Raw genomic sequence first — 12,809 nt, 5'->3', positions numbered from 1 at the left:
TCTTTGTTTAGTAAGCCCCTGGCGTGTGCTGTGTCCTGCACTGCACAAGGGTTCAAAGACCTAAGAGGGAACGGTGGGGGATAAAGAAAGACATACAGACAGACATATATAAAGCTGGGCCAGGTGATCCAAAAAGCTGATGGTATCAGTCTCTTCAGCCCTGACCTGCCCCAGAGTACTTTATCTTATATATTTGCAAAGCATGTAGCAGAGGGAGGGTGCAGTTACTTAGAACAGCCTGTGGTATAATTCTCACACTTTAGTTAGCATACTTCAGCTAACTACTATCTTGCAGTAAGGTCAGTGAGAGCTGGTTATCTTTTTCTATGCCTCTCTGCTCTTCTCCGAGACATACACATTCCCCTATTGTGGTTTCACTTCTCTGTAGTTCACCCAAAGTTCACATTAGCCTTGCTGCTGATTCCCCCAGAGTGGGTGGGCTGCTCTGGCTCTCTACATAAGCCCAACTTCTGGGCTTCCTCAGGTAGTTTTTATTGACTGCTTTTCTTTTTCCCCCCATGTATGGGCTGTGCTTCCTATTTCTTTGTTGTAATTTTTGTTGAAAATTGGACATTTTAAATAATGCGAGACCCTGTAAATCAGAGCTCCCTCCCTTTATCCTGGATTTGTTATTGCCTGGTATTGTTGTTTTTTGTTTGTTTAATTAATTTCCTGAACGAACTCTTTACAATCTGTAATCTTTGCATTGTGTAGCTATTTGACGGCTTTGCTCAGTTAGCTTTATGGTCTCCTAAAGATTGGACTCTATTTCCTTAAATGCTTGAACCAAAAGGTCTTTCAGCCATTTTCAAGGTTCTCTGTGTATATGCTGGGATATGCTTTCTGTGCCCTGGGAGCCATTTACAACTCTGTCTTAGCCTTCACTTCCAGCTTTCCCAGAGCCTCAAAGTCAGCTGGAGGTGAAGGTTTACAGCTTTCTCAGGTAATTTCTGGGCACCGTGCACAGCTTTGCACATGTAAATGCTCTTCCCTTTTTTTTTTTTTTTTTGAGACGGAGTTTCACTCTTGTTACCCGGAGTGGAGTGCTGGAGTGCAATGGCACGATCTCGGCTCACCGCAACCTCTGCCTCCTGGGTTCAGGCAATTCTCCTGCCTCAACCTCCTGAGAAGCTGGGATTACAGGCACGTGCCACCATGCCCAGCTAGTTTTTTGTATTTTTAGTAGAGACGGGGTTTCACCATGTTGACCAGGATGGTCTCAATGTCTTGACCTCGTGATCCACCCGCCTTGGCCTCCCAAAGTGCTGGGATTACAGGCTTGAGCCACCATGCCCGGCCTAACATGTAAATGCTCTTCTAAGTTGCCAGGTCAATGTCATAGCTTGTCAAGGTGACCTAAGTCAACCACCTTGCTAGGTATTTTCTGTTTGTCCCATCTGATTTCCTTTAACCTCCCTTTTCTGGCTTTCTTTTTGGAAAGCTGTTGGGTGTTCTTCTAAGAGATAGCAGAATTTGTAGAATTGTAGATCAAAAAAAGAAGCCATGCCTTCTTGCATATATTCCAAATTGGATAGAGACTGCAGTTTCTGGTGAGGATAATTAGAGAAGTACTCTCCAGAAAAAATATAAAAGCCTCAAATTTGAGCCGAAGATATAATGTTAAATTTTCTAATAGCTACATTAAAAAAATTAAGTAGTTAACAGTAGTAATATATTTAATTTAAATCAGTGTATTCAAAATATCCTTTCAATATGCAATTAATATAAAGGTTATTAATGAGATATTTTACAGAGTTTTTTTTAACTGAGTCTTAAAAATCCACTGTGTATTTTACACTTACAGCCCATCTTAAGTTAGAATAGCTGTATCTCTGGGCGTAATTGGCTAGTGCCTACCATTTTGGACAGCGCAGATTTAGAGGGAATCTAAAACAATTTTAGTTTTAATGAGGCGGAGTAGGAAATGAAGCTTAGGGTCAGAATGAGATTTGCTGAGGACTCTGATTTTTGTGGTCAGTTGAGAATATATTAGGGCAAAAGTGGAACATAGAGTAAGAGGGAGATGGAGTCAGATAGCTGGCAGAGAAGGTAATTATGTACAAAGGGACATGAAGTATCTGTCATTTACTCAGTGTAATAGTGTGGTAGGATGACAGATGATATGGTTTTTAGTCTAATAATTATGATAGTATTAATGAATATTCTATCCAACACGGCTGTAAGCACTTCAGATATATTATTTAATCTTATGACTCATTTATTTTGTGACCTTAAGTTAGTAGATCACTTTAACTTTCCTGGGGCTCTGTTGGTTTCACATATAAAAGTTTCAAAGCTGGACTAGATAATCTCTCTGCTTCTTCTTAATACTGAAAGTCTGTATCTTTGGATACAATGATGAGGAAAAAAAATTACTGTCCTGAGGAAATTTTTAATAAGGTGGTGGTATGTACCCACTTAATTAAAATGTGCAATAATTTGTACCTTAAAATAATTACAAAATGCTATGGAAATTTAAGATATACTTGCTTGCATATAATTTGAATTAGGTTGAATTGAATAATAGTTGATGAATCAAGAGAAGTTTTGTGTAGGAGATGTTTGTTGATGCATGTCTTGGCAGGTGGTAGGAATAAATGAGGAGTTGGAATGGAGTAGTGAGGAGTTACTGCTTCTTACGTTAGTACATTAGGTAAAATTATACAGGTGATGAAAGAGCGTGAGTCAAGAAAGAGAATGATAAAAAATGAACTTTGAATCGTTAGGCGTGTTGGGTAATACTATATTAGATTCCAATCTTAGAAAACTTTTAATATCCTGTTAAGGGTGTGGTTGATCACTGGCAATAGAATATGGTAGGTACTGGAGAGACTGCTATGTGTTATTTAATAACCACACATTTTATGCCTATATTTTCTGTTAATCACAATGAGGATAGTTAAGTGCAATTTATTATGTGAAAAGTACTTAATTGGGCTAGAAAGTTTCAATATATTAGCTTTGAAACTTTGCGATGTTGCTTTTGATGAAAGTATGGACTGCAATTTTGGGTGGTAGAAGTCAGATTTGTGGTTTTTATCAGTGTTGTTTTTTATTCTCTAATATAATGTTTTATTTCTGCTGACTGTTAATCCTTTGTGATTAAATGAGGCTGAATAACTTTATGTCAGCACTCAGCATAAAGTGGGAGCCTCTGGCTGACTGTTTAAAACTATTCATGTCTGTCCCAAGAGCTAGTACATAGAACTTCAAATGTGGCACAAGTAACCAAATGGAAAATCATAGTTTTCTCAGAGGGATGGAAGTTATGAAAGCATTTCATTTAGCTCTGTAAACACTAGTGTCTGTCTCTGTTTCTCTCTCTCTCTCTCTCTCTCTCTCTTTCTGTATCTCTCTCTGTCTCTTTGTTTATGAGTATTTTTTTAATTAGGTTAGCAGACTAATGTTTTCATGTCATATTTGATAATAAGTTATTTTAATAGGATAGTTCAGGCAATTTATAAAGCAGTTACATCCATTTTATTTAATTTCTTTCAGGTAACTTGCCCAGGAGTCGTGCTTAAAGACAAAGAGGACATTTATCTTAGCATCTGTGTGTTTGGCCAATACAAAAAGACACAATGTGTCCCAGCCACTTTTCCACTGGTCTTCAATGCCAGAATGGTGTTTGAAAAGGTGAGTTCAAATATCAGATCAAATGTTAACAGACAACGAAATCAAAGTGATTCCAATTTTTGAATAGAAGCCCATAACATAAATTATTAGTGCTGAGTGTGTGCTTTGGTTTTATTCAAAAGGAAATTTGTAACTGAAATCCGGAAGCTAGAAAATATGCATTAAATATGCATTGAATCAGTTGCCTTTTTTCCTTGATCAGCTTACTCCTAAAATTGATTTAGTGGACTTCATGTAACATAGAATCTTGAATTCTAAATAATGATTTTCATAAAAATAGAGCAAAGTCATTAATAGATAAGAATATATCTGCCGGGTGCAGTGGCTCATGCCTATAATTCCAGCACTTTGGGAGGCCGAGGTGGGTGGATCACCTGAAGTCAGGAGTTTAAAACCAGCCTTGTCAACATGGGGAAACCATACAAAAAATAGCCAGGTGTGGTGGTGTGTGCCTGTAATCCCAGCTACTTGGGAGGCTGAGGCACAAGAATCGTGTGAACCTGGGAGGCGGAGGTTGCAGTGATCCCAGATTGCGCCATTGCATTCCAGCCTGGGTGACAGATTGAGACTCCCAAAAAAACAAACAAAACCAAAAATATATATATATCACATTTAACTTATGATTGTTTCTTGGTACTTCTTTCTATATGTCTTTTTTCCTTTTCCCCTAAAACTGCTGCTTTTGGTTATTACCAGTTGTTTTTCTTACTTTTTAATCTTGTCTTTCTCACCTTCTTTCCTTTCTTCTCACCTTTCTTCCCTTCCTTCTCTTATTCCTTCTTCTTTTCTTCTTTTTCTCTAGAACCTACTCTATTCTGTGGACTTTTCTAGGCACTGAGGACACATGGTAAACCAGGCAAAATCCTCCCGTCTGGGAGCTTTCATTGTAATGGGGGAAACAGACAATAACCAAGTAAATATGTGCATACTTTTAGATAGTGATAAGTGCATGAAGAGAATAAAGGGCGGTAAGAAGATTTGGGGAATTTTCTATTTTAAAAGGTGGTCTGAGAACACAATAACATTTAAGCTGAGTCTGAATTATGAGACTATGTCAGTTATTTGAAGGTCTAGGAGAAGAGCATTCTAAGTAGAAGAATAACAAATGTAAAGGCTTCTTGTTGAGAATAAGCTTGGGAGGTTGCAAGAACACCAAGAAGGCCTGGTATGATCATGGTAACAGATTAGAGGAAGAATGAGAGCAGAAGAAGTTGGAGACGGAGGTAGCACAAGCTACAAAGTTTGTTTATTTGTAAAATCTTTTTTGTGATCATGGGAAGCAGAGAGGAACTGACATTTCTCAATAATGTCGGAAGTTTCTGTGATTGTAAAAGGAATGATATTTTGGGAATGAGAGGAGAAAAAAATAGTCATATATGTCTTCCTTTCCGCCTCCTCCTACATCTTCTCACTATAGGTGTTCCCGGAAGCAGTAGATCCTGGAGACGTGGTTACACAGCTTGAATGTAAGTTTTTTGACTTTTAAATTTCTCATTCTAAGACATTTTAGGATTTATTATCCTTATGATCTATAATCTTGGGTTAAATAAAAGTTTAGAGGGGGTAGAAGAACTTTAAAAATCTTGAGCTGAGACTTTGTAATACTTTTTAGAGTTTCAGAATATTCCTGGAAATAATAAAAGATACATATTCTTCAGAGAGGCTGAGAATTATTTCTTTTTTGTATTTGGTCTATGGGAAACAGATTTGTTTAAACTTTTTATTGATTAAGATGATATGGGGTGTTTGTGATATAATGATAAAGATTCATGTTAGGTGAGATTTTGCCCTGCCAACAAAAAATATGTCTTCAACTTCAGTGTATTTCAAGTCAAGAGAGTGAATAACAGAAGATCAAAGTAATGGTAGCTTAAAACTTATGCTTTTGCATTTTACATTTGCATTCATTACATTAATAAATTATTTGAAAATTACGTTTTTCAGGCTGTGGATAAGTAAATTCTTCAAAAGACTCAGAATCAACTATGAAAAGATGTAACTATTTGTGAGAGCAGCAATGCAAAAGTGTATACTTTTTAAGTTCTGGGTGTTAAATGAAAAGCTCTGTTAATTTATCTTTGTAATTAGAAAGGGCTCTGGGCTCACCAGATTTATCTAAAGTACAACTGTGGCTCAAAAGGCCAGTAAAATTGGGCATAATCATTAACTTTCCTTTCCATTTGGCCTCCCTACTGGCCCCATTGCAACTCTAGCAATGTAGAAACATGTAGCCTGGAACATGAAAGAATTCAGGTAAATAGGAAGATTCCAGCCTATAGTCTGTCTTCATGGAGCTTATAGTTTAGTAACTCTTCTCCAAATAACTCTTTATGGCCAATACCAAGATCTTACTTATTTTGTATAGGTGTTCTAGCCCTTGGTATTATGTTTCCCACTGTGGCAGACTAGCTAGGTGGCAGTTTGGTGCTAACGGATAATGAATTTTAATCTTTACTGAACATTGTTTTCAGTATTTGGGAAATTGTATATATTAGAAAAAAATGAAGATAAACATTTCTCTCATTTTGAAAATCTTCTGTTAAAAAAAGAATGCCTTTTTTTTGGTCTCCTTTGATTGGAAATTTTGGAGCTATAAGAAGTGTACTTAGTGGTTATCTTTTGGAAATTTTCTTCCCTTGATTTCCCCAATTTTTTTTTCTTGGAGTCTCTTCCCAGCCACTAGTATTCCACTTTTTGGTATCCTTTTCAAATTCATCTTTCTCTGCTCTATCTTCAAATATTAATATACCACTGGGTTTTCTTCTCTGATCTCTTCTTATGCTTTGCTTTTGGTCTCTCTTTATATAATACACTCCAAAGACTTGGCTTCTTGTATTACCTACCCTCTGATTACTTCCATGTTAGTCTTTATCCTTGACCTCTCTAATGTGCTTTGGGCTCTTTGGTCTTTTACTCCTCCCTCAGTATCCCTTGTTTTGCAATCTTTTTAGGTTCCCTAATTAAAACAAAAATGCACGAGTTTATAATACCAACACTGAAAGTAGAGAGATTAGAATGTGATGAAGTCCTGTGTATCTGTCACCCCGGTTCAATAATTTTTGACATTTTGCCAATCTTATTACATGTTCACCCTGCCACCTAAAGAGCATTGCTGGAATATTTAGAAGCAAATTCTATGCATTATGTCATTTCACCACAAATACTTTGGTATGGCTTCTATAGAGGCTTTGAAAAATATATAACCACCATGCTGGTATTACACCCAACAAAATCAGCAATTTCTTAATAAAATCAAACAGTAATAATTCACATTTCCCTAGTTATATCCAAAGTGTCTTTTGCAAGTGATTTGTTAAATCAAGATCCAACCGAGGTATGGTTCACACATCATATACATTGACTTCCTCTGTTTTTCCATAGTAGTGTCCTACACTTTTTTGTTTTTAATACTGTGAATTTGTTAGAAAAACTAGGTAATTTAGGATGTCATACAATTTGGGTTTGGCTGATTGCTTCCTTAAAGTATTATTTAGATTGTTTATTACTTGTTTTATAAACTGAAGTAGACACAGAGGTTTGATTAGATTCTGGCTTATTTTATTATTTTGGCAAGAAACCTTCATAGTTGGTGCTGTGTACTTAACGGCATTGTGTCAAGTTTCATAAAATGTCTGTTCGTTTTACGTTTAGTGATGCTAAGAATGATCATTTGCCTCCAGGCAGCATCAGCCTGATTCCTCCATTATAAGGCTCCTCATCAGCTTTTCATCTAATACTTGTAGCATCCCTTGAGATATGTTTGTTTCCTTAGGGGTTACACATTACTATTTTTCTAATATTGTCATTCATTTTTATTTATTAGCTAGAATTTTTCTATGAAAGAAATTTTCCTCATCAGCAGTTGTGTTACCTTGAAATACAGTTATTAGAGAAAAGGCAGGGCAAATCCCTCATTCCCTCCTTTCTTTACTTCATTTAACAGCTTTAGTGAGGTATAATTTATGTATCATAAAATTCACCCATTGTAACTACAGTTAAATGATTTCTAGAAAATTTATTCAGTGTGTATCATCATCATTGTCCAATTTAGAATGTCTCTACCACCCCAAAAAGTTCCTGATGCCTATTTGCAGTCAGTCCCTATGCTCAACTCCCAGGCCCCAGAAACCAGTGTATTTTCTGTCTCTCTATATTTGCCTTTTCTAGAAATTTCATCTAAAGAAGTTATGTAACATGTAGTCTTTTTTCTCTGGCTTCTTTTCATTTAGAGTAATGTTTTTGAGAATCATTCACATTCCACATCCAAGTAGTTCATTCCTTTTATTGCTGAACAGTATTCTGTTGTATGGAATGTTTTCCTTCCACATGACTGTTTGATGTACGTTTGGACTGTTTTCAGTTTTTGGCAATTATGAACTGTGTTGGTATGAATATGTGGATGTGTGCTGGGTTGTATGCTAAGTATATATTTAGACTTTTAAGAAATTGTCAACCTGTTTTGCAAATTATTGTACCATTCTACATTCCTGCCAACAATGTATGAAGGTTTCAGTTTCTCAACATCATCCTCAAGATTTGTTGTTATCAGTCTTTTTGATGGTGATTGTGTAGTGGTAGCTTACTGTATTTTTCATTGTCAATTGAATAGTGACTAATAATTTTGAACATATTTCCATTAGCTTTAAATCTTTTGCCCAGTTTTGAATTTGGTTGTTGGTCTTTGTATTGAGTTGTAAAGTTTTTTTTTTTAATTCTAAATATAAATCCTTTATTAGATATATGATTTGTAAATACTTTTCCCAGTCTGTGGTTTGTCTTTTCATTCTCTCACTGGTGTCTTTTGAAAACTTAAAGTTATGAAGTGTAATTGATCAATTTTTAAAATGTTTTTTCTGTCATACCTATGAAATATTTACCTAACCCATGGTCACAAACATTTCCTCCTGTCTTTTCTTCTAGATATTTTATATTTTTATCTCTTGCCTTTAGGCCCATAATATAGTTTGAGTTAATTTTTATGTATGGTGTGAGGTAAGCGTTTAGTTATTTTTTGTTTGTCCAGTTGTCCCAGCATCATTTGTTGACAAGACTGTCATTTTCCTAATTTAATCGTCTTTTCACCTTTGTTGAAAACCAACAGGCTGTAAATGTGGGGGTTTACTTCTGGACTGTCTAGTCTGTCCCACTCATCTATATATCTATCCTCATGTCAGTACTACTGTCTTTAACTTTATAGTAAGTTTTGAAATCATCTTGTCTAAGTTCTTCAACTTTGTTTTGACTATTTCTAGGTCCTCTGTATATCATATAAATTTGAGTTAGCTTGCCAGTTTCAACATAAAGGTGGCTTGGAAGTACATAGGAAGAATGTTGAATAGGAATAGTATTGATAGAAATAGTGTTGAATTTAGAAATAAATTTAGGGGTGAATGGCTTTCTCAAAACTATCAAATCTGTGATCTATGAAACTGGTATGTCTTTTCATTTTTTTTAAGATCTTTAATTTCTCTCAACAATGTTTTAGAGTTTTTAATATACAGTGTGCATTTCTTTTATTGAATTTATTTCCAAGTATTTTACTCTTTTTGGTGCTATTATGAATAGAATTGTTTCATTAATTTTATTTTTAAATTCTCATTTACTATTTTATAGAAATAAAATAGATTTTATATATCTTAAACCCTGTACCTGCTAAATATTTTTTAGTTCAGATAGGTTTTTTATTGTTGTTGTTGTTGATTAATTTTTGTATACAGAATTATATGATCTAAGAGTAATGGCAGTTTTACTTTTTTCTTTCCAATCTGTATATCTTTACTTTCTTTTTTCTTCTTTCTCTTTCTCTTCCTTTTCTTCCTCTTTCTCCTCTTCTTTTCCCTTTCTTCTTCCATCTCTTCCTTCTCCTCCTCCTCCTGTTCTTCTTCTTCCTCCACTGGCTAGGACCTTCAGTACGATATTGACTAGAGTGGTAAAAATAGGCATTCTTGCCTTGTTTCTGATGTTAGGGGAAAAATATTCAGTCTTTCATAAAATATGAGATTGGCTGTGCTTTTCCTTGTATGAGAAATGTCCTTTATCAGAAGATCCTCTATGATTCATAGAAGATGGAGAGTTCTATTCTGGACTGTTTGAGAGGTTTTATCATGAGTTGGTGTTGGTTTTGTCAAATGCATTTTTCCATGTCAAGATAATCATGTGTTTTTCCCTTCATTCTGTTAATGTGGTTTTTTACATTAATTGCTTTTCCATTGTTAACCTGACACTTCTGGGATAAATGTTAACCATCACTTCTGGGATAAATTGTACTTGGTCACAGTATATAATCCTTTTATATTTTTCCCAGAATCGGTTTTATTTTCCCAGAATCAGAATATTAGCAAACTAATAAAGTATAAATTCTTTTAAATTTTCCCAGTATCAGGATATTAGTTTGCTAATATTTTCTTAATGATTTTATGTCTTTTTATGAGGACTGTTGGTCTGTAGTTTTAAAATTTCCTTTTCTCTGTTTTCCAGGTAATACTGGCCTCATATAATGGATTGATAAATGTTCCCCTCTTCCTCTGTTACCTGGAAGAGTTCATTTAGAATTGGAGTTATTTTATCTTTAAATATTTGTTACAATTTATCAGTGAAGCCATTTGGGCCTGGGCTTTTCTTTGTGGAAAAGTTTTAAATTACGGTATCAAATTTCTGTTATATGTTTATTTCTTCTTGACTTAGCTCTGGTATTTGTATCTTCCTAGGAATTTGACTATTTCATCTAAGATGTCTACCTTGTTTGCATATAGTTGTTCATCTTTCCCCCTTATGATCCTTCTAATTTCTGCAAGATTAGTAGTGATGTCCTCTTTTGCATTCTTGATTTTAGCAATTTGTGTTTTATCTCTTTTTTTCTTGGATGGTTTAGCCTAAAAGTTTATCAATTTGATATTTTTGAAGAATCAATTTCTTTTTTTCAGTGATTTTTATCTATTTTATTGATTTTCATTTTCATCTTTGTTTCTTCCTTCTACAGGTTGAGTATCCCTTATCCAAAATGTCTGGGACCGTAGTTTTTTGGATAAGGCATACTCACCCTGTAGAAGGATTTTGGATTATTCACATATACTCATAATGCATTATCTTGGGGATGAGACATAAATGTAAACACAATATTTATATACACTTTGTACAAATAGTGTGAAGGTAATTTTATACAATAGTTTAAATAATTTGTGCATGAAACAAATTTTGTTTATATTGAGCCATCAGAAAGCAAAGGTGTCACTATCACAGCCACCTATGTGGATAATCTGTGATAATTTGACATTACCGTCATTTCTGACGCTGAATTTATATGGAGCGAGGCATTGTAGGGAACTTGCTGTTGGCATGTGTAGCCTACACACGTGCTATTTTATTACCTTTTGTGGGTGTGCTTGTGCTGGTGGAATGTGGGTGTGCTCAGAAAAGATTTATTGCAGCTGATGGGGAAGGGGAACGTCTTTTTTTCCTGTGGCTATATTGAATAAACTTGTTCGTTGTGTGCCTGCATTTTGACTGTGACCCATCACATGATATTAACTGTGGAATTTTCCACTTGTGACATAATGTCAGCCTTCAAAAAGTTTTGGATTTTGGGACATTTCAGATTTCATGTTTTTGGATTAGGGATATTCAATCAATCTCTACCAATACTTTGCTTATGATTTGCTCTTCCTTTTTCAGCTTCTCCTTTTTTTTTTTTGAGACAGGATCTTGCTGTGTCACCAATGCTCGTGTACAATAGCATAAACGTGGCTGACTGCAGTCTCTACTTCCTGGGTTCAAGTGATTCTTCCATCTTAACCTCCCAAGTAGCTGAGACCACAGGCATGTGCCACCGTGCTCAGCATTTTTTTTTTTTTTTTTTTCTGTAGAAATGGGGTTTTGCCATTTTGCCCAGGCTGGCAGCTTCTTGAGATGGAACTATAGATGATTTATTACAGATATTTTTTCTTTCTAATATAAACTTTTTGTTAGCAATAATCATGCCTTACTTAAATCTCATTGGCTACAATACTGCCAATGTACAAAGCTTAACACAAACTTTTAAAGATGTACATTTCCATCCTCCCACTTACTTTGCCATATTTCATAAGGTTTGATGTTATTTTTTATTTCCATCCATTTTAAGATACTGTCTAATTTTTTTGGTGTGATTTACTCTTTGACCATGGGTTCCTTTGAAATATCTTATTTACAAATACTTGGGGGCTTCCTATATTACTTTGTAAAGTTGATTCTAATGTAATTCTTTTGTGGTGAGAGAAGATAATTTGCAGAATTTTAATTCTTTTACATTTATTGAGACTTGTTTATGGCCTATTCTATGGTCCTGAGAATGTTCCAAGTGCACTTGAAAAGATTGTGTACAGTTGACCTTTGAACAAGATGGGAGTTAGGGGTGCCATCTCCCCATGTGATAAAAAAATTCATGTATAACTTTTTTTTTTTTTTGAAATAGATTCTCACTCTGTTGCCCAGGCTGGAATGTAGTGGTGTGGTGTTGGATCACTGCAACCTCTATCTCCTGGGTTCAAGTGATTCTCCTGCCTCAGTCTCCTGAGTAGCTGGGACTACAGGCGCGTGACACCACACAAGGCTAATTTTTGTACTTTTAGTAGAGATGGGTTTCATCATGTTGTCCAGTCTTGTCTTGAGCTCCTGACCTCAGGTGATCCACCCGCCTTGGCCTCCCAAAGTGGTGGGATTATAGGCATGAGCCACCGTACCTGGTCATGTATAACTTTTGACTCCCCCAAAACTTAACTACTAATACCTACTCTTGGCCAATAGCCTTACCAATAACAATTGATACATATTTTGTTTGTTATATGTATTATATACTATATTCTTAAGTAAGCTAGAGAAAAGCAAATGTTATTAAGAAAACCATGAGGTAAAAAAAAAATATATTTACTATTCATTAAGTAGAAGTTGATCATAAAGGTCTTCATTATCATTTTCATGTTGAGCAGGCTGAGGAGGAAGAGAAAAAGAAGAGGTTGGTCTTGCTGTCTCAGGGGTAGCAGAGGCAGAAGAAAATTCATGTATAAATGGACCTATGCAGTTCAAACATGTGGTTCAGGGTCAACTGTATTTTGCTGTCATTGATTGATTTTTTCTATATTAATCTATTTCTGTCATGTAAGTTGGTAATGTTCAAGTCTTGTGCATTCTGATTGTAT

At 35.2% G+C, this 12,809-nt stretch overlaps 1 protein-coding gene across 2 annotated transcripts in view; it reads left to right on the top strand.

Annotated features, from left to right (window-relative positions):
* SPATA6 (spermatogenesis associated 6) overlaps window positions 1–12,809 on the top strand; it is a 183,146-nt gene that overhangs the window by 13,469 nt on the left and 156,868 nt on the right. For both annotated transcript variants that reach the window (XM_003921583.3, XM_074380783.1), the window contains exons 2-3: window positions 3,499–3,636; window positions 5,054–5,102. In XM_003921583.3, the coding sequence (XP_003921632.1) occupies window positions 3,499–3,636; window positions 5,054–5,102 (187 nt within the window). The remainder of the gene's footprint in view (window positions 1–3,498; window positions 3,637–5,053; window positions 5,103–12,809) is intronic.

Source organism: Saimiri boliviensis, chromosome 11, assembly GCF_048565385.1.
Source record: "Saimiri boliviensis isolate mSaiBol1 chromosome 11, mSaiBol1.pri, whole genome shotgun sequence".
NCBI lineage: Eukaryota > Metazoa > Chordata > Mammalia > Primates > Cebidae > Saimiri > Saimiri boliviensis.
This window is presented reverse-complemented; position numbering and strand designations above follow the sequence as displayed.